The sequence below is a fragment of the Halichoerus grypus genome, chromosome X, assembly GCF_964656455.1.
Source record: "Halichoerus grypus chromosome X, mHalGry1.hap1.1, whole genome shotgun sequence".
Lineage (NCBI taxonomy): Eukaryota > Metazoa > Chordata > Mammalia > Carnivora > Phocidae > Halichoerus > Halichoerus grypus.
The window spans coordinates 41,172,531-41,195,393 of NC_135727.1; the positions used below are offsets into that span (position 1 = coordinate 41,172,531).

The 22,863-nt window shown below is 34.5% G+C and overlaps 1 protein-coding gene across 1 annotated transcript in view; it reads right to left on the minus strand.

Annotated features, from left to right (window-relative positions):
- The window catches only part of TBC1D8B (TBC1 domain family member 8B), a 56,113-nt gene that overhangs the window by 23,111 nt on the left and 10,139 nt on the right, over positions 1 to 22,863 (minus strand). The window contains exons 2-10 of the mRNA XM_078063882.1: positions 17,685 to 17,795; positions 14,591 to 14,709; positions 13,802 to 14,027; positions 12,881 to 13,121; positions 9,781 to 9,988; positions 8,797 to 8,964; positions 2,985 to 3,134; positions 2,287 to 2,437; positions 1,402 to 1,616 (exon numbers count right to left, since the gene is read on the minus strand). Of these exons, the coding sequence (XP_077920008.1) occupies positions 1,402 to 1,616; positions 2,287 to 2,437; positions 2,985 to 3,134; positions 8,797 to 8,964; positions 9,781 to 9,988; positions 12,881 to 13,121; positions 13,802 to 14,027; positions 14,591 to 14,709; positions 17,685 to 17,795 (1,589 nt within the window). The remainder of the gene's footprint in view (positions 1 to 1,401; positions 1,617 to 2,286; positions 2,438 to 2,984; positions 3,135 to 8,796; positions 8,965 to 9,780; positions 9,989 to 12,880; positions 13,122 to 13,801; positions 14,028 to 14,590; positions 14,710 to 17,684; positions 17,796 to 22,863) is intronic.

Genomic DNA, 22,863 nt, shown 5'->3' on the forward strand with positions numbered 1-22,863 from the left:
TACTACTACATACAGATAACGTCATAGACTCTGTGAGTGTTAGTTCTTTGAGGAAAGAAGCACTTACACTTCTTTTTTACCTCTCAAAGATCCTAAAATACACTAAATACTTGTAATTTAGGTGATCCATTCACTTAAATTGCTTTTCAAAGAAATTCTCTATTGATAAGATTAATGAGTAGATAGGACTGATACATAATCATTATGAGTGCTCAGCTCATTATAAAGGGATGTGTGGCTGAGAGTACTAGCTATCCACCACAATCCAATCTCCCCTTCTTCCATAGTATCTGGACATATATGTGCTCAGTCACACTCTATTTTGCAGACTTTTTTATAAATAGGTGTGGCCATAAGACCAAGATCCTCCAACATAATGTGGATGAAGTGATGTACACACGTTCTAGGCCTACAAGCCAATAAAATCTACCACAATTGTTTCTCCATGCTCTCTCCTGATTCCTGTGAAGGGTAATAACAATGAAAGAACATCTTGGAAGCCATGTTTTGAAGATGACAGGGCCTGCTGTCAGCCTAAGTCCCTGAATAATCTCATGAAGGAGAGCTGCCTACTGACTTAAATACTTGCTCTTCTCTATTAATTCCTTTGAGGAAGCTTCTATTGTGTTTAAGTTATTACCTGTTTGAGATTCTTTGTGTTAGCAGTCTAGCATCCCTAATTAATATAGTGTGCTCCTAAAGGATTTTTTTTTCAGTGATTCCCCCACTACCTACAAAATAAAATTCAAACTCCTGACCTATCCCAGTCTACCTTATTGATTTTTTTCTCTATCTACTTCGCTTCATTCACCCTACATTTCTACTAAACAAAACATGGTTCTATATATATTCCATGTTTACCTCCCTGCATTTTGTTACACTGATCCCTTTACCTAGAACATTCTTTCATTCCATCTCCATACATCCAAAATTCACCGATTATCAAGACCTACAAATGCCACCTCTTCCATGAAGCCATTTCTGATTCCTCCAGATGAAATTAATTTATCCCTATTATAAATCTTAATAGAACTTTACATTTCTCTAATACTTTGCCCCACTCGTTTTTATTTGCTAATGAATATGTTTTAATACTTACTCATCTGTATACTTTCAAGGGCAGGATCCTTATATGATTCATCTTTACATGTCTTAAGCACTTAGCACAGTATCTTTTATAGAGCAGGAATTCAATAAATATTTGTTAAATGTACAAGAAAAATGAAGTAATATCAATTCTCTTAAGTATTCCCACTACCATCCTACTTAAAAATACCCCCTATATCAATCTCAGCCCAACCTCTGTCTTTCTTATCATAATTTTCAAATTAATGGAGCTCTATTTAATGTGATTTTACCATTTGGAACATGCATAGAGATGGGTTTATAATGAAGCCATACCTGGCAGTATCCAATTTTGGGATTCCTATATGCATAAGCAGTGAGTACCCGCCTCAGAGCAGATATGCCAGTGTCACTCTGAAAGGCTGGGTGTTCAGGCAGGGAGCGACGCAAATCACGTTCAATTTCTTCAGTAGCCAAGTTGCAGGTCCCTAAGGACTGCTCAACCACTTCAGCATAATAGCCAGGATTAGCAGCCATGTCATTAACAGCACCTGTACAGATGATTGCATTAACATACAAAAGAAGAAGAATGTAATAAACCTATTTATATATTTGCATATATACATAAAGATTTGGATTACTTTAAATTTAGCTTTATATTCAAGTAATGTCCTAGTACAAACAAAAGGCTTCACTAGAATCTATAACATCAGGATACCAATTTTATCCAATAGAATTTTCATGAACTGTTTTTATCCCTTAACTTTCCTTTGACACTAGAGATAGAGATACCTCCAATTAGCCATATCTTGCCTAATAAACTAATTTGCTCAGACAATAGATGTGTGGATATACAGGTAAATACATGGAACTACCTTATTCTCTTTGACTAATCTGAACTCATGATGAATAAGTCTTTGTTCTAGCCATCTTTGTAATTATTCTTACTTAGTGCATAACTTCTAGAAGGGGCATAGCTACTGTCTGTTAATAAAGTGAATATATGGGGGCACTTGGGTGGCTCAGTTGGTTAAGCGACTGCCTTTGGCTCGGGTCATGATCCCAGGGTCCTGGGATTGAGCCCCACATTGCGCTCCCTGCTCTACAGGGAGCCTGCTTCTCCCTCTCCCTCTGCTGCTCCCCCTGCTTGTGTTCTCTCTGTCAAATAAATAAATAAAATCTTAAAAAAAAAGAAAAAAATAAAGTGAATATATGTAATACCTGAAAAAAGCATCCAGAGCTCTCCTCTTAAGGTCTCTGGAATCCCTCTTACAACCAGATCTCGAGTCTTTTTGGTCCGAAACATGCTAACACCACGCCCACATTCTGCAAATAGGATGTCCCATGACTGTTCCTTCATCTTTTCTTTCAACTGCAACAAAAAATCAACCAAGTAAACACGGTGAGAAATTAACTTCTTTCAAATAATTTGAAAACTCTCTTCACTGTGAAACAATACCTATGGAAATCAAGAACACAGAAAGTCAAAATCAATATTGACAGAGGGGCCTGTAAACACTGGACCACTCATCACAAATCTTCCAAATCCATGTGAGCATAACAGCTTTAATTTGCTATTTTAATTCTTACCTAAACTCATATAAAAATGGGAAAAGCATTATACTTCAGAGGTAAAGCTTTGAACCATCACCTTGATTTTAGGATTATTGACAATCCATGCAAATAAAACCCAATGTTCAATTTTCATAGTTTATCTTAATTCTTGATAACAGCCCTTTTGTTTGTTAACAGCCCTTTTGTGTAATTGAATGAAACAAGTCACACAATAGTACCTGCTGGAAAACCTCTTCAAGCACCAAAAGAGGAGTTTTCAGTTGTGATACCTTCTAGTCTGCTCTAAGATTTTTATTTTTGATCAACTGTTTCAGTCCACAGATTTAAATATTTTGTTTTCCTACCATTTTAGAATTAAGAGTCTCCAAATTCTGAGGGTGAAATACTGTCATTAAGGCTTCGGTGTTCACAGTTTTACTGCATTCTCTCTGACATGTCAAAGATCGTACTTCAGTATTATCAGATGGGTCTGTAGGATCAGAACTAATAGGAATCTGAAAAAAAAAAATGTAATTGTCCCAAATGTATGCTTAAAAGTTTCTGCAAGAAGAAAAAGTGCTAATGCTTTATCTGTCATTTATAAACCACAATCAATCTACATAATAAAGATTAAAGCGCTGTCTCAGAGAGACATTGTTTTTCTATCAAAATTAGAGACGTCAACAAATCAACATCTAGAACAGCATACTCAGGACTTCAGTGAACCCACTCCCCTACAAAAGCAACAAAATACTGGCAAAAGATTTAAAAAATACCAGTTCAGAGCACTGGAAATTTACCAAAGGCACAGGATGAACTGAAAAGCATGATACAAGTGAAACTAATGAACTGTAGTAGGAACACCAGATTCTGTGAAGTTTTGACTTGACTCTGTTCTCATCACCCCTCCCTCCCAAGCTCAGAGGTAATGGCAGCCATGAAAACCTGCATTAACACAGCCACTGGATCTTTTGGTTGATCACTAAAATCCCCATCCCCAGAACACAGTATTTTGACCAAACTAACAGCTCCCTAGAAAATCTCCATTCCCAGGGTGTTATTTGATTTGATTCAGAGCTCAGGTCTTTGAATGAAGAAAGCCCAATCCCCAGGGCATTACAGAAGGCCATAGTAATCTGCTGATAACATCACAGCTGCCTAAAGCTATGATTTCAGTTTGGGGCAAACAAGAGCCTGGCTAAAAATCTAAAAGGAAGATTCGGATAACCAGATAAACACAGGGAACTTTGAAAGATTCTAACATATTCTTGGAGATGTAGATGGACGTATGCATGTACAGGGATGTGAAACTGCCCAGGAAAGAAACGGGACAGTGGAAGGCCCCAGTCACTCAATTCTGGCTGACTTTGTGGAGGTAAGCCATGAAACCTAAGCTGATTTATAAACTGCCTGAAGTTTGAGGTATACCTTCACATAAAGATTCCCTTGGTAAAAAGTAGAAAACTTAATGGTTCAAGGCATTTAAGGAGCTCTTCTGACCCATCATTGGCTGACCACCAACTTATACTGACTCATGGGGGTAATCCGAGAAAGCCAGGTTTAAAAATAAAAACAAGAACTATTAAAAAAAAGCAACCAACAGAAAATGGCTTTGAGAGTTCCAGTTGATTTTGTAAACTAAGAATGTGAAGTAGCTATTGTAAATATATTAAAAGAATGAAAGGAAATTGTGTTTTAAAAAAAATAAAAGACCAAGTTAAAAAGTGGGCAAAAGATCTGAATAGAGACCTCACCGAAGAAGATATAAAGATGACAAATAATTATATAAAAATGCTCAATATTATATCATTGAGGAATTGCAAATTAAAAAAACAATGAGATACTATTGGCCATTAAAATGGCTAAAATCCGTAACACTCACAGAAACAAGTACTTGCTGCTGAGGATATGGAACAAGAACTCTAATTCATTGCTGGCGGAAATGCAAAATGGTACAGCCACTTTGGAAGATGGTTTGGCAGTTTCTTAGAAAGCCAAACATAGCCTTACTATATGATTCAGGAATTGTGCTCCTAGGTATATACCCAAATAGTTGAAAATGTATGTGTACACATACATATCCGCATGTGAATGTTTATAGCAGCTTTTTTGATTGTTGCCAAAAATTGAAGGCAAACAAGGTATCAAGAGGTGAATGTATAAACACTGTGGTATATCCAGATAATGAAATATTTTTCAGCAATAAAAAATGAACTATCAACAAAACATAAAGAAATAGAAAATTTGAACTTACTAATAACATGTAAGGACACTGAATCTGTAATCCAAAATCTCCCACCAGAGAAAAACCCTGGACCAGATGGCTTCATGGGTGAATTCTACCAAACATTTAAAGAATTAATGCCAATTCTTCTCAAATTCTTCCAAAAAAGTGAAGGGGATGGGAACACTCCCAAACTAATTTTTCAGGGCCAGCATGCCCCGATACTAAAGCCAAATAAGAACACTACAAGAAATTACAAGCCAAAATCCCAATGAATACAGATGCAAAAATTCTCAACAACATACTAGCAGATCAAACTCAACAGCACATTACAAGGATCATACACCATGATCAAGTGGGACTTATCCCTGGGAGGCAAAGATGGTTTAACATGTACAAATCAATAAATGTGATATACCACATGAATAGAATAAAGGATAAAAATAATCTGATCATACCCATAGATGTAGAAAAAACATTTGACAAAATTCAATATCCTTTCATGATAAAAACTCTCAACAAAGTGGGTATAAAAGAAACATACCTCAACATAATAAAGGCCATATATGACAAGCCCACAGCTAACATCATACTCCAAGGTAAAAGGTTGAAAGCTTTTCCTCTGAGATCAGGAACAAGATGAGGCTGCCTACTCTCACCACTCCCATTCAACATAGTACTACAAGTCCTAGCTAGAGCCATCAGTCAAGATAAAGAAATAAAATACATCCAAATAGGAAAGGAAGAAGTAAAACTGTCTCTGCTGATAAAATGATTTTGTATACAGAAAACCCTGAAGACTCTACCAAAAAACTACTAGAACTGATAAATGAATTCAGTAAAGTTGCAGAATACAAAATCAATGTACAGAAATCTGCTTCATTCCTATACACTAACAATGAAGCAGCAGAAAGTCAAATTAAGAACACAATCCCATTTACAATTGCAACAAAAACAATAAAGTAGGAATAAACTTAACCAAAAAGGTGAAAGACCTGTACTCTGAAAACTATAAAACACAGATGAAAGAAATTCAAGATAACACAAAAAACTGGAAAGACATTCCATGCTCATGGGTTGGAAGAACAAATATTGTAAAAATGTCTTTATTACCCAAAGCAATCTACACATTTAATGCAATCCCTATCAAAATTCCAACAGCATTTTTCACAGAACTAGAACAAATAATCCTAAAATGTGCATGGAACCACAAAAGACTTAAATAGCCAAAGCAATCTTGAAAAGGAAAAACAAAATTGGAGGTATCATAATTCTAGATTCCAAGTTATATTACAAAGCGGTAGTAATTAAAACAGCGTTGTACTGGTATAGACACACAGATCAATAGAATAGAACAGAAAACCCAGAAATAAACCCACAATTATATGGTCAATTAATCTTTGACAAAGGAGGAATGAATATCCAATGAGAAAAAGACAGTCTCTTCAACAAATGGTGTTGGGAAAACTGGACGGCCACATGCAAAAGAGTGAAACTGGACCACTTTCTTACACCACACACAAAAATAAACTTCAAATGGATTAAAGATCTAAATGTAAGACCTGAAACCATAAAAAATCATCAAAGAGAGCATAGGCAGTAATATCTCTCACATCAGCTGTAGCAACATTTTTATAGATATGTCTCCTAAGACAAGGGAAACAAAAGCAAAAATAAATATTGGGACTGCATCAAAATAAAAAGTTTCTGCACAGTGAAGGAAACAATAAACAAAACTAAAAGGCAACCTACTGAATGGCAGAAGATAGTTGCAAATGACATATCTGACAAAGGGTTAGTATCCAAAATATATAAAAAACTGAAACAACTCAATACCCACAAAACAAATAATCCAACTTAAAAATGGGCAGAAGACATGAACAGACATTTCTCCAAAGAAGACATCCAGATGGCCAACAGACACATGAAAAGATGCTCAACATCACTCATCAGGGAAATGCAAATCAAAACTACAATGAGATATCACCTCACACCTGTCAGAATGGCTAAAATCAACAACACCAGAAACAGGTGTTGGCGAGGATGTGCAGGAAAAAGGAACCCTCTTGCACTGTTGGTGGGAATACAAACTGGTGCAGCCACTCTGTACAACAGTATGGAGGTTCCTCAAAAAGTTAAAAATAGAACTATCCTACCAATACAAAAACACTAATTCAAATGGATACATGCACCTCTATATTTATTGCAGCATTATTTACAATAGCCAAACTATAGAAGCAGTCCAAGTGTCCATGGATAGGTACATGGATAAAGAAGGTGCGGTATATATATATATATATATATATATGTTATTCAGCCATAAAAACGAATGAAACCTTGCCATTTGCAACAACATGGATAGAGCTAGAGAGTATAATGAGAAGCGAAGTAAGTCAGCCAGAGAAAGACAAATACCATATGATCTCACTCATAATGTGGAATTTAAGAAAAAAAACAAGTGAGCAAAGGAAAAAAGAAGAGAGAGACAAACCAAGAAATGGACTCTTGGCAATACAGAACAAATTGATGGTTACCAGAGGGGAGGTAGGTGGTAGATGGGGCAAATAGGGAACGGGGATTAAAGGGTACACTTAAAAAAAAAATTTCCCTAGCAAACCAGTATACCAACTGGTATTTTGCATATACCTTTACTAAAACCTTTAAAAATGGGAAGAGAAACTAGAAAACCTTAGAACTCTGACATACATCTGAAAAGATGATAAACTCATTTTGAGACAAAATCCTGTCTTACAACTGATCATACCCAACTACTAGAGGCACCTGAGAATTTTGGGGGAAAAATTCCAGTTTTTTGGGTTTAAGAGACACAGATAAATTAAAGGAGAAAGAAAGAGAAGCAGAGCATTAAATTTAACAGAGAGAATGAATCTGAAAGGGAATAGGACAGGAAAAAAAGTGATATAAGCAAGAATATGGAAGCACTGCGAGATAAACTACCAGGACTGATCAGGTTTTACCTGTGTCCTCAACATCAAACTAAGGAATATCCTGGGTGCACACCTGATGAGAATGAAAGATTATAAAGTTGGGGCATGAAAATTCTTGATGGTTAACATGAAGATTCTGGGTCTGGCACAGAGATATATGTATCTTTTAATTACATGTTTTCATTATGTTTTTCTATTATTGAAGAAAAAGCTAGTCTTACCAATACTGCATTATAATTGACTTAGCATAATATTTTTAGTCTCTACTCTGGAGAGGTAAAAGCTGCTATAATCCTATCCAAATAACATAGCCAATAAAGCCAATGTTGACTTTTTCTTTGAATTTTTAATTAAAATACAATAGTTACAATGTGATAAGTTTTATCAATCTATTAAAACATGAATTTCCTAAGCATTGAAAATGAAAATTAATTTGAATTGAAAGTATCTACATTTACATAAAGGACACACTAAATATCAAAATCAGTCTCTTAAGCACCCTTTGCCAAGAATATTTGCCTTCTCTAATATTTTACTAGTAAATAGCTTTGCCCCTATTTTGCTCTGGGCTATATTATGTAAGTAAGGCTGGACTACTCGATATTAAATAAAAGATATTTAGACTGGTTTAAAATTGCTGTCTCTCTACAGCAGTCAGAGGAGAGTCCTTTTTTTAAGGCCTTATTAAATTCTCAAATATAGTTTGAGTTATTAAAAGCCATGTCACATGAAAGTACAAGATGTGTATATCTGAGATACTGCAGATATAGTCAAGAAAGATCAAATGATAATAATTTTTAAAATATGAGTTCCTAAAAAAGGATAAAGTTCTTAATTCTCACTTCTGCTTTATAATGTGACTTAGAGAATGTAATTTCTTTGGTTTTAGTCTTTAAAAAAATAAACCTAAGCATGAATAGAAAAAGTACTATGAGTTCCTTTTGAAAGAATGGAGCACATGAAACAAACTTTTAAAAAAAAATGATTTGATTGCTGTATAATTACCTCTGTGCTAACATCGTGATACTGAGTTGGAGCTGCCCCATACTTGAGTCTGAGTTTTGCCACCAGCTGCTCAAAGTCTTTAACTTCACTGAAGCGAAAAGCTGTTTTTCCTTTGATGCTAATGATGACAGATTTGCTGGAATCATTTGTCTTATCTATAGCTAAGACCTGGGGGGTGAAAACATAAATGAATCCCATTCTCCCTTGTTGCTGACGCTTTCAGGCAAAATATGTTTAGCTTAATCTTTTGTGGCTAAAGCTTTGGTCCATGGTATGACTTATTAAGAAACAGACTTTGGGTACTAGTTGCACCACTGACACAAGTAAACTCAGTGCAAGTTATTTCACTTCTCAAGAAAAAGGTTTAATTAACATGTAGCCTTAAAAAATGACAATATAAATGTAAAAATTCAGGGCTACAATGCTGACAATTTATTTCTAACTTACATAAAAGCTATCAATTATATTCTTTTTGACTGTGTGTATCAAGTATAATAGTCTAAGTCTTGGTATTCATGTCATAAATGTCTGGGCGATCATGCTCCATCTTGAGTCATCCTGAACCTTATCTGGTTTGTAAATTTTTAATTTTTTTCTATTTTCACTTTTAATGAGAGCTATAATGCTCTTATCCTAGTACTCTTATCCTGAAGAATAATACTGAACTTAAAAAATGATTATTGGGGCACCTGGGTGGCTCAGTCGGTTAAGTGTTTGACTCTTGATTTTGGCTCAGGTCATGATCTCGGGGTTGTGAGATCGAGCCCTGCTTGGGATTCTCTCTCTCCCTCTGCCCCTCCTTCCTTGCCCCCCACTTGCTCGTATGTGTTCTCTCTTTCTCTCTCAAAAAAAAATGATTCTTAAAAATTACTAAAAGGGTGGTGCATATAGAGTTTTCAATAATTTACAGAATTAAATGATATTTTATTCTGTGAATGATAGCATTTTCAAACTAAAATTGATATGTAACCAAATTTGTATTACCTCTCGTAATGGAATGATTACACAACATAGATTGCCATCCTGGCTAGCAAAGCAGATATAGTTTTCTGAGATGCACATTTTTCCATGAGTGTTAAAGTGGCTGAATGGTACCCATAAGAAACATTCATGTACTTCTTTCAAAGTCTCTTCTTTGGGGAGCCTAAAAAAAGCATTGAACTGCTCACTGTGGGCTCGATTTTCCAGACCTCTGTAGAAAAGAAAAAAGAGGGCTCAAATAATGACTTCTAAAGTACACACATGCCCATATTGACTAATCTAAATGTACTCTAAAGCAGAAAGATTAAATATTACATGCTATGTTCTTCAACAAATTATGTAATGGAAGAAACACACGGATTCATAACAAATTCATTTTCTTTGTTCCCTATTCCAATTTTGTTTTATTACTAAATTATAATGCACAGAAGTTAGAGATGATGTAGGACTTTAAACCATCTGTTAAGGAGTGATTTGCTGGAAGATTATTATTATATTATTACATATTCATAATATGCGAATATGGCTAACACCAATATTGGCAAACAATTTTTATATGTAGTTATCAGAAAATCAAGTCACCCAGTTCAAACAAAATAAAAATGAAAAATAAAAAAGAGAAAAATTAAAAATGAAAATTTATGGGATCAAAATTTAGGCAAGAAGAACAGTACATAAAAGATAATATTAAAATTAAGTGAAACAAACAAATGAACATTTAAAAAAATCCATACTAGAGGCAAAATAAAACAACACTGCTTGCATAGTACTGGGCACAGGATAGGTGTCAAGAAATAAAGATGACTTGTTAACTGATATATAAATATATGAATAAAAAACAATTGCTTAAAATAGTACAATTTTTCTAGAGGCAGTAAACACTTGTGTTAAGCAGCAATACCATCTGGGGTAGTAAGTAAATTATGCAAGTTCTAACTCAAAGCCAACGAAGTTAAAACCAAATTCATCCTTCCAGCATATACTATTTGAATATGTGGCATTTCATCATGTCTTTCAAAATAATTCTGATGAACAGAAAACCACATTAATTTTACCTCACTTAAATTATAACTTGGTGGGTTATTATTATTTTAAAAGATGAGGTCTATTTATATAAATGAAAAGATGTCCATGATATATTATTTTAAGGGGGGAAAAAAGCAGACTATGGAATAATATGTAATGTTTAGTCCCAATCATGTTTTTTGCAAATACTTTTTAATTAATGCATTAAAAAGCCTGGAAGGATATACACTGAAACTAACTATTGCTAATGTGCTTCTATACTGTTTAAATTATAGAAGTAATACATATTTGTAAAAACAATAAGCCGAAGCAATAAAGACACTCAATTTTAGAAAAAAGTCATTTGGAGGCTAAGTCTAAATAATCTATTGTTCTTTTTAACTTACTAGAAAAAAGGATTTAGATATCTATGATTTTCAATAGGCTCTCTTAAAAATACACATAGACAAAAATGGATTTCCTATATCATTTAAATACAGACTTGGTAATGAATAACTCATTGATAGATGGCTTTTTTTTTTTTTAAAAGACCTTATTTATTTGACAGAGAGAGACACAGCGAGAGAGGGAACACAAGCAGGGGGAGTGGGAAAGGGAGAAGCAGGCTTCCCGCCGAGCAGGGAGCCCGATGCGGGGCTCGATCCCAGGACCCTGAGATCATGACCTGAGCTGAAGGCACTCGCTTAACCAACTGAGCCACCCAGGCACCCTTGATAGATGGCTTTTTAGAGGATATTCTAAGGGAAATAAAATGGCTAAAAAGTTTATGTTTATGGTGGCCAATCAAGGAACAAACTACAAAAACAAATGCTCAACTATAATATAACATAAACTGAATTCCTAATCCTTATAGAGTTCTATTTATAAATCATGCACACTGGGACCTATAAAAAATTCACCTTGCTGATCTATTTTCCAGAAAAGCAGACACACTCACAAAGAAGTCCTTATGTATACAGATTTTAGAAATGGTTAGAAATAGGCAAATGGAACAACCATATCCAGTTAGGGCTATGTAGTAATCACACAACCCTCTAGGTCACTTGCTCTGGTCTATCCATAGGACTGCAGCTTAGGTTCCTCTCACAGTTTCCCATACAGTCTATACCCTCATGCTCCTTGCCAGAAGCTGCATTCACTAGCTATTTCTAGATCCTCTCTTCTTTCCCTCTCCTTTGGCATGCTTATTTCAGTCAACTGTTCTGAGTGTTGAGCAGTATGAAAGGGCTCTGGTCAGTTTCAGCAAACCAAATAGAGAAGCAAACAGCTATCAGAGATAATTCTCATGTAGGCATTAATAATGATTAACATTTATCTAGTGTTTCATATTTTACAAAGTGCTTTCACATGTTATATTGTTCATTCCTCACAAGTGCTCCCTGAGGTAGAAATGATACATGAGGATACTAAGGTCCTGAGAGATAATGACTTGTCCAAGGGTTGTTGTACTCTCCTTATAAAGCCCATGCTCCACTGGCTCCACTAACTTGCCTCTTCATAAAAAATTATGCTGTCTAGGGGCCCCTGGGTGGCTCAGTTGGTTAAGTGGCTGACTCCTGATTTCAGCTGAGCTCATGATCTCAGGGTTGTGAGACTGAGCCCCAAGTCGGGCTCCGGGCTCAGTACGGAGCCTGCTTGTCCCTCTTCCTGCCCCTCCCCCACAAATACATAAATAAAATCTTTAAAAAAATGATGCTGTCTATAAATTATATTTAAAAATAAACACTATATTTTACAATATCATACCTGAAACTGTTTAGACTACTCATAGAGAAATGTAGACTAACCAGGCATATAAAAATCTCTATATTTCTAAAAGCACTCCAGGGCAAATCCTACTGGGATCTCAATAAGTAATTTTCAAACTTAACTTCTATTACTTCTTAGGATTAAACTTAATGGAGGGAATACTATTTGTGAAATGCATATGAATAAACTAAAAAATACCCACACATCAATGATTAATTCCAAAGAAAAATTATCATATAACACAGAACAGTTAACTTTTAATGATAATCAATGTTACTGTTCTTTGGTAAAACAGTATTTTAAAAAGTATTAATTAAGCTTTGAATACCTCTTGGTGATTTGTAGAGGATCATCAAGGATTGGGTCATTAGCAAATGTTTCCTTATCAAAAAGTCTCTTTATAGCATAGTTTGCCAGCTGTTCCATAAGAAGGTATGTTTCATTAATATGCAAAAACATTGAAAAGTAGTGATTCTCCCCTTGGGAACACACATGAATACTCTCTGTTAGTATAACATTTGAAGTCTTTTCAAGTTTTGAGACTGCATCCCAGGATATAATGAGTTTTACTGCAAATAAGAATTATAAGCAGATTTGATTAAATTTCTCAATACTGATTAACGTTTATCAATCAGGTCTTTTAAAACAATAGTTAACCACTTGAAAAATGCTATGAACAACTAAAATACTTTAGACTTCAAGATTAGTTAAAGTTTTGAAGCATAACCATGAACATACAATAATTGGTGATTCTAGGAACAGATAAAATTTTAAAGAATTTTTAAAAAATTATTCTGCTTTTATATTTAAATCTGTTACTTTACATAATTGCATAATCACTGATGTAAAAGCTATATGTGTGCTCTGAACATTACTGTTTGATTCTTCTTTATAAATGCGGGCCATTAGATACTATGGCTACTATGTTTATCCTGTATTTCTAAAACAAGGATTAAAACATGAATTGCAGAGTCCATAGTTTAGAACAAGACAAAGAAAGGAGCTATATGCCAGGTCACCATCATCATTTAATATTCACTCACTTCCCACAATATGCAAGGCATTCTATTTATATTTTCAATGGCTCCTATGTTAAGGATTCTTTCTCTAGATGAAGTGAACTTTTTAATGTACAGTTTAATTACTCTTAATATCAATCCTATTGCTTTATATACAACCTAACAACCCCACAGAGTTGACAGGTCAGTCAGCAAGTTCAAAGTCATGGTAAGTAACAGAAGCCACTTACTTTCTGATCCCAACAAAAAAGAATAGAAGCTCAGAAAGTTGGTGCTAAGATAGAGCCATCCCTGACAAGGAACCCGTCCTTTCCAATAACTGCATGAGTAATATGTCACTAACTTCTCCTGCTCTGGTAAACCAAAACATTTTTCAAATTTCAAAAGGGCTTCTCGAAATTTCTCAGGATCATCTTCTTTTGCAAAAGAATGTTTTCCCTCTTCAGCAATCAATCCCTAAAGGAGACAAAATATTTTTTGACAATTATTACCTACTAATAAAAATACATTTTATATATTTAAACAGTTCACTGAATACAACTGTATATATCTACAAGCTACATATATGTATAAATGTGTGTACATAAATGCTTCTCTTAGGACAGAGGTGAGCAAATTTTCTTTAATTTCGTAATAAGGCTTTTTCTAATGCCTCACAAGGAGCTACCACAAATATAGGTGCTAAATATTTTTGTTTGTTTGTTTTTTTGGGTTTTTTTGGTGCCGAAACCCAGGATTGAAGTTGCTAAATATTTTTTTTGATTGAGTGAAGGATTCATCCAAATTCCAAACTCATGAAATACTGAAATGAAAATATCCCTAAGAGCACTCACAAGGGCACCAAAAACTAATCATTGACTTTATAATTTTCTTTAGCACTGATTCTGACATTCATATGTGTACTTCTGCCAATCCTGAAAGGTGTCAGTAAAACAATGACCTTCCCACATGGCCTTTGATCCTAAAATAAGAGGGTCAAAGATATAGTATTCCATCTACAAAATAAATCCATCACTTACTCTTATCTTTCCTTGTACAAAATTAGTAATATCTTCATTTGAATCAAACACAGATAAGGTCTTCATGATATTTTGTTCCAACCAATCCCAATGTTTGGTTATTTCTTCTCTGTTGGCTCCTGATTAATAATGAAAGAGAATAAAAGACTCAAGGGAAACTCCACAACAAAACTGCTCTTGATATTTACAAGCTTAGTTTAAAAAGAAATAAAATTATATTCGCTCATTTTCAGAAATGATGGTCATAAAAGAATAAAAATATTAATTACACTTACTCTCTACTTCACCTGTATATGTAGGGATAAATACTATTTTTTATTATAAATGAAAGACTAAAATATTTAATGAAAGGGGGAAAAAGTAAATACAACTCATGACAAGAGATATAAAATTCTGAAAACAAGATGCCAGTAACTGGTGCCTACAGCAACCAATATTTTTAAAGAGAATATACAGAGTGCCAGAACATAAATATAAAATTTAATCCGTGGTCTTCAAGGAATACAGTCAGTACTGTCCCTATAATCTGTGTGACTGCAAACAGCATGCACATGACAATACTATGCACACTGTATAAATGTGGATTTCAACTGTGGCAACTCTACTTATCTTAGAAGGTGAAGCCTTTGCTCAGTCACCCTTTTCATTAAAAGGCCTTGTTAACCTAAAGAAGTTTCAGCAAAGAGGTTAGAAACCCTGTAGCAAGTAAATCCATGTGACCTGCTGGATCAGTGTTAGGTAGCTTGTTGAGGGTCAAATATTACAGTTAGCTCTGGGTTGCTTTGGCTTGAAGAACTTAAGATCTTTAACATCTTAAAGCCTTTAAGATCTCCCCAGCATTGGGAGTTATAAAAGATCTTTAAGATCTTTACCTTTAAGATACCTTTAAGACCTCCCCAGCATTGTGGATTATAAAAATATCATTCAAAAGACACATCTTGGCTCCTTAGTATGTTTTATGATACATGCAAGTGATATATTAACTGAAATTGCAAAACTGCCTATTTCTTACAATCCAGTTAAAAACTGTATTCATGTTACTAAAGTCACAATACCAAGTGTAATAACTTTCTTTAATGAATCACAAATAAAAGCCATGGGAAAATTTTAAGCCTTTATTTTGGTCCTTTAGGTATAAGGAAGCTTCAAGTTGGTAATTATTGTATTTCTGCATCATGTTAATTTGGGAGAATAAGTTACATAATAATCCCCCCTCTTTAAAGTAGAATGGATATTTTTCCCTAAATAATTTCTACCAACCAGATTTAGAGTTGAGGCTACAAATGTCTCATAACATCAGCAGGTATAATGTTTTCTTCATTTAGTTTAGATGGCATTCAATTTAAGAGAGCCAAGAGAAAACACTCACCGGCAATGCTAAAGTAAAAGTATAGGGAGATGCAAAAGATAAGCCACATATCTTTAAAAATTCATGGTATGCTGTATGTTCACACATATGAACTATCCAGGAATTCACACGTTTTTTTTTTTTTTTTAAGTGTATCTCTCTACTTAAGAGAGGGGGAGATGAAAGAAAGAGAAAAAGGCAGTCTTTCAACATTAAAAAGGCCAGAAATCCGGGTTTTTAATTTAGAACATTATAATGGTATCATAAAAGAAGTAAACTGTCATTGTGGGGTTTTTTTTAAATTTTGAGTTGTTTTATCAGGAAGAATATCCTAATTCATTTTCTATCTACAATGTATATATATATATATATGTGGAGGCATCTGAACTACCTCAGCATGAATGAATATGTAGCATTACCAGTAAGACATCTCTTCTTATTTCAAGGATATAATGCCTTTTGTGAGAAAGTAGGTGTGTAACTAAAAATGTTTCAATTTTTCAGGCTTATACCTTCTTAGGGGACGATCTTTAGTTTTGGGCTTGATTCCCCTAATCCGAGTTATTACAGATGAAGTGTGAGGAGTTCTCATCTTCTCAGCAGTTGGGTGAAGCAGATGTAAGTTCAAGAAAGGAATCATATAGCCATAGTGCTGACCAAAGTTTGCTCAAAATTTGCTGGAACACATGTTTCAGGTCCTTCACACTAATGGATTTTTTAAAAAAATTGTAATAATCTGTAATCCTTCTTCCCTAAACAATTAGATGTCTTGCTATTCTCTCAATGTAGAGTTACACGTTTAACTCCTTTCTAAATCAAAACTAGGGAGTATAAATAAAGTAAATATTCAATTTCTTAGTATCCTTATTTGTTTGGATTATACATTTTTCCCCTATGTGGAAATAATGCAAACATTTATTTTCTATATCAGACAAGAACACAGCTTAGTAATCCAATTCTACTGCAGCATTGTAAAAATCATCCCTTCACCACAGTGTAAGATTTAAATGCATCTGCACAAGGGTGCACACTATATAAAAGGCACACTATATATAAGGTTGCTGCTGCCCTGCCAAGCACTTCCGGTCCCTACCCAGGTCCTACTGCAATACTGGTGGTCCCAATGGTTTTATCCAAATAAATTGTATTTAAAAAATAAAGCATTTAAAAAGACAAGTCAAAATGTCTCAGAAACCGTATCTCCCAACTCAAACTTCATCTATTTAAATGTTATATTTGCCTTCCACTAATAAACCTTTATTTCACTCAAACTGAGCAATAAATCTTCCACATCGAAGTATCTTCCTTGCCCAATTAATCCAAAGGAAAAAAACTGAAATGATTAGTAAAGAAAAATGTAGGGACTAACACACCCTTTTAATATGTTTTTAAATATTTTTAAGGTTTAAAAAGTGTTTAAAGTTTGTAATTCCTAGTAGGAAAACATTATCTGAATGAATACCCTAATGGCAAACCACTATAGAATGGATTATACATTTTATTTTATTTATTTATTTATTTATTTATTAAAGATTTCACCTATCCATTTGACAGAGAGAGACACAGCGAGAGAGGAACACAAGCAGGGGGAGTGGGAGAGGGAGAAGCAGGCCTCCCGCTGAGCAGAGAGCCCAATGTGGGGCTCGATCCCAGGACCCTGGGACCATGACCTGAGCCGAAGGCAGATGCCTAACGAATGAGCCACCCAGGCACCCCTGGATTATACATTTTAAAAATCGTACTCACCACATGCAATTGACAGGTAAACTTGAGAATCTGGTGTCTGGTGTAGGATGCGAAATGGAGCAACTTTAGCAGTAGAGTCTAAAACTGAATCAAGAGTCCCAACCAGAAGCCCTGTTGTAATAAAGAGAACATTGAAATAAAGATTTTACAAAACATAAAACCAATATCACTTCATCTGAAAAACAACCAATGGATTAATCGTTTTTAAAATTTCTAGCCCAAAGTTTCCTTATAAAGATTTTCTTAAAGAAAAAATATATTCAGGGTGAAGAGATTACTGTGCTCCAACATGAGTAGTGCTTGAGAAAATTATCGTTCAATAAAAAATAAGTCAGATTCAATTGTCCAAATCTCACTATATATTTACAGCACTTACATATATCCTTTATAAGGTTGTGTATATAGCAGATAAGAATGTAGATTCTGGTACCAGAGATCTACTAGATTTGAATACTGGTTCTTGCCACTAGTGCCAAATTGAACCAGCTGTACTTATTTTTTCTTCATCTTCATTTGTAAAATAAGGGGGTTAAAATAGAACCTACCACAAAGGGTTGTTATAAAGATGAAATGAGCTATTATTACATATAAAAATTAGAACAATGTTTACCATATAATAAAGCACTCAATGTTAACAAATCTTGGATATTTAAACAAGATAAAACATTGATTAACTAAAATGTATAGGAAGGGGATTTTCTTTTTAACAATTTTTAATTCCTCAATTTGAATTCAAGGCTTTTGATCAATTAGTTCCAATGTAATTATCTGATTATATTTCCTACTCCTCCCTAGAATAAAGTTTGCTGCTTTAACAATCAACTAATTCCTCTGTTAGAGTCTTTGCTAAGCAATTCTCTTTTTACCTATGCATGTTAATGCAAGTCTTCTAGCTCAGTCCGCGAATCCAAATTCTACATTTTCCTCAAGACCCACTCCCCACATAAAATCTTTACTAGCAACCCCAAGTAATAATGCTTTCTCTTTTCCCTGATTACTTTGAACACTTAAAGTCTGTACAATACAACCTAGCATTTTGATTATTAGGCTAGTTATTATAGCTACCTTCTAAACGCTTCATGTATTGTCTCCTTACCTAGAATATTAGCTCTCGGAGGACAATAATCATGTCTTCTACTTCTGGGTTTGTATCCCCCCTAACTTTCAACATGTTGCTGGGCACAACAGGAGCAAAATTTCAATGAGATGACTGAAATATATAAAACTGCCTTCCTTTTCTGGAAGCTTTGATTGGTTGAGTGTTGGTGTTGTTTTATAAGGTATTTTTCTTTAGCATACAGATTTGAGAAAAAATTTAAACCAATTACAAAGTAGGCTTTTGGCTATTTTCCTTTCTTTACTCACTTAAAAGGAGTTAAGACTACAAGCAAGCTTTGAATGAGAATATAGGTAGGTTGGCAGATGTGTGATAGGAAGTTATTATGAGCATTGAGGGAGGTAAATTAGAAGATTAGGCGGTAGAATAGAGATATAAAGAGAAATTTGGCTCAGCTGAAAGGAAAGGGTAAGAGAGTAAATGTAAGAATCAATAAAAAATAAAAACAGGGGTCACAAATGCAGCATTATATAATATCAATTAGCAACCTGACGAGGGTTTTGATAGTGGAGGTAAAGTATCAAGGAAGATTTTGGCAATGGCAACATGTACAGATTACAGAGAAAAAAAACTGATCTGATATGAAAAAAAAATCTGGTATGAATGGAAGAATTCAATAAATAGAAATAAGAAAATCCAGACAATATTATGAAAGAGGAGGCGCTGGGGAAGAGAGAATGGGAATGAGGAGGAGAGAGGAAGTGATTATATTTCGACTAATAATGATGGAATTCCTGGAGGGTTTGGAGATAAAAGAAAAAAATAATTCTATCACTTCCAGCATGAAAAAGGTACTGTGAGAAATTGGATTTGGCTAAGAGATCAAGGATAAAGAAAAGTAAGAGCTAAACATTGCAGATAGCCTCTTCATAGCAATGTGATTGAAATTATTCAGGAAATGGAAAAAAAGGAGAATGTTCTCAGTTTGAAGACCAGAAAGTGAAAATATTCAGAAGAAAGATAAAAGAGAAGTAAAAGAACCAAAAGAGGTAACTCTCTTCAAGTTGAAAAACAAAATCAAGGGCATGAATGTCTGTGTATATAAATATACATATAACAACTTGACAACATTGTCAAAATAAAGGAATTATAACTTTAAATAAAAGCATTTATTAAACAGCACTGTTTTAGCTGCTAGATTTGCCTTCTAAGAACTTAAATTCTAAAAATTTCAGAAAAGTATTGTCAAATTTATAAGGAAAATCATTTATTTTGCCTTTACCACACTTTATTATTTTTTAAGATTTTATTTATTTATTTTTGCGAGAGAGAGTGTAAGAGAAAGAGAGAGCAGGAGCAGGGGGAGGGTCAGAGGGAGAGGGAGAAGCAGACTCCCCACTGAGCCGGGAGCCCCATTGGGGCTGGATCCCAGGACCCTGAGATCATGACCTCAGCCAAAAGCAGACGCTTCACCCACTGAGGCACCCAGGCGCCCCTGCCTTTACCACATTTTAAATAAAACTAGCTTAAATTCTATTTCCTTATGTACATACATTAGAAAAAGTAATATTAGAACAGGAGAAACAGCAAAATGGTAAAAAAAAAAAAAGAAGTACGGCTCAGCTGAAAAATAATGGTGGGAGAGTGGATGTGTAAGGAGGCAGAAAAGAAAGGAGAGGCCACAGATAATCATTCCTGAGTAACATAATAAAAATTAGTTCTCTGATAGAAAGTTGTGAGACTGGGGATAAAGCAGTCAAAATCACTGACAAGAAAGGCCATTTTTTGCAGCAGCAGCAGCAGAAATGTGTTCACAAGATTATAAGTGCCTTACACTATGTAGAAAGGAAATGGTTCAGTTTTTTTTTTTTTTTTTTTTTTTTTTTAAAGATTTTATTTATTTATTTGAGAGAGAGAGAGAATGAGACAGAGAGAGCACATGAGAGGGGGGAGGGTCAGAGGGAGAAGCAGACTCCCTGCTGAGCAGGGAGCCCGATGCGGGACTCGATCCAGGGACTCCAGGATCATGACCTGAGCCGAAGGCAGTCGCTCAACCAACTGAGCCACCCAGGCGCCCGGAAATGGTTCAGTTTTTATAAGTACATTAAATCCGCCAGTTAGTATAAAGCTATACGACAAATAATTTGGAAGCTAGCACTAGAATACATTTCCAGTCACTTGGGGAACTCTTCTAGCTCATTAAGCTATAATCATCATCAAGTCCTTGCAAGTCAATCAGGAATTAATATGTGCCAATGTCTGGGTTGTAAAAGTACAAGAAAACAAGCAGATAACTTTGGGTTGCTTTTCTATGTTCACAGAGGTTTATTATCTGACAGCCTGAACATCCAAGGTCATCAATCAGCCTACACATGGGAATTTCTATAGCTATAGTAAATTGGGAAGAGAATAGACACTGAGAGAATAGCTACATGACAGAACAAGAGATTTAAAATTATAAAGAAGTTCAAATCATCCTTTGAATGTCTATATTGAGTAAGGTACCAAAGCTCTAGATCCTGGTAATGTCTATGGGGTTTTGGTAGCATCCAGCCATACAAATAACACCAAACTTCTTAAGGATATACACCATCACAATACTTTTTATTAAATGGCATAGGAAGATAACAAAAAAGCAAGGTTCTACCATTTTTTTAAAATAGGCTATTTGCAGGTAATGATTATTGCTCATGAACCAATTCTTTTTTGCTGGATAGAGATAAAGCTGAAAAATTGAGCTGAAAAATATCCTAACAGGTCATGTAGTCCAACCTCTAGCATATTCACTCTATAGTATTTCTGATAAAAAGCCTGGCTTATTCCTTTATATTCCTATATATTCCTACTTTTCCCAAGGTAGACTATTGCTTCGGTGGGACTTTCTAATAATTGGAAAGTCCTTGAACACTACATCAAAAACTTATGATGTACTATATGCTGGCTAACTAAACACAATAAAAAAATTGGAAAGTCCTTTCTAAAATATGAAAGGATTTATATATCCAAATGTTATAGTCAAGGCTAGCTTCAAGGGCTTGTGACCTGTCCAAAGGGCCCCATGCTCAGAAAGGCCCCTGCTTAGTTTAATTCTCTGCTGTCACTGTCTTGAAATTTCTTAATTTTTGAACAAAGAGCTCTGAATTTTCATTTTGCACTGGGCCCCACAAATAAGGTAGGTGATCCTAGTTATAGTGGTTATCCCTGGGCAGCAGGATGACGGGTGATCACTATTTTTTTTAATGCTTATATGTATTTTTGGAAACTTTTACAATGAACATTTTTTACCTTTTTAAGATAAAAAATAAACCTACTTCTTACACACTTTTAAAAAAAGAAAAAGGTCTTTCTCAGAATAAATAAAATACTATTTCCTTGTAGCATTTGGGACCATGCAAAACATATTCTCTATTCAACACAATGGGTCTTCAAATATTATGATTATCTTATAATTATCTTATCTCCCCTTGCTTATTCTTCTCTTCTCCTAGCTTAAAATACTCCTAGTTCTTTCAATTGTTTGTTGTATGAGATTGTCTGTTATACGAGATTTTTCTTCTACCATTCTCTTAACATACCTATTTGTCAAAGTCTCTTATAAAATGTGCCATTCAAACCTGAATGCCAGATATGGTCTGAATAAATGCAGGTTTTTTATATTGTGGGCTCCAAGGTTATATTAATGCAGTCTAAGATCATACCAGCTTTTTAAGCCACTACATCATATTATATTAAACTTGTGATTGACTAATCTACTTTGATCTATTTCACAAGTACAAGCACCAACCTACGTATTCTCTGTCCTGTACAGCTGATTAAAACAACAACAAAAACCCCCTAAATGCAGTTTACATTTATCCATGTTAAATTTTATTCCACTGATGTCAACTGAGCATTCTAACTTGTCCAGATCTTTCTGAATCTTGATTTTATTTTCTATGACAGTGGTTCTCAACTGAAACTTCAAATTTGAATCATTTCGAGTTTTTGAAACTACTAAAGCCCAGAGATTCTAATTTATCTGGGATATGGCCTGGGTATTCTATTTTTTCCCTTAACTTTGTATTATAAAATTTTTCAAATGTAAAAAAAAATAGAGAAAATAATATATTGACACTTCTATGT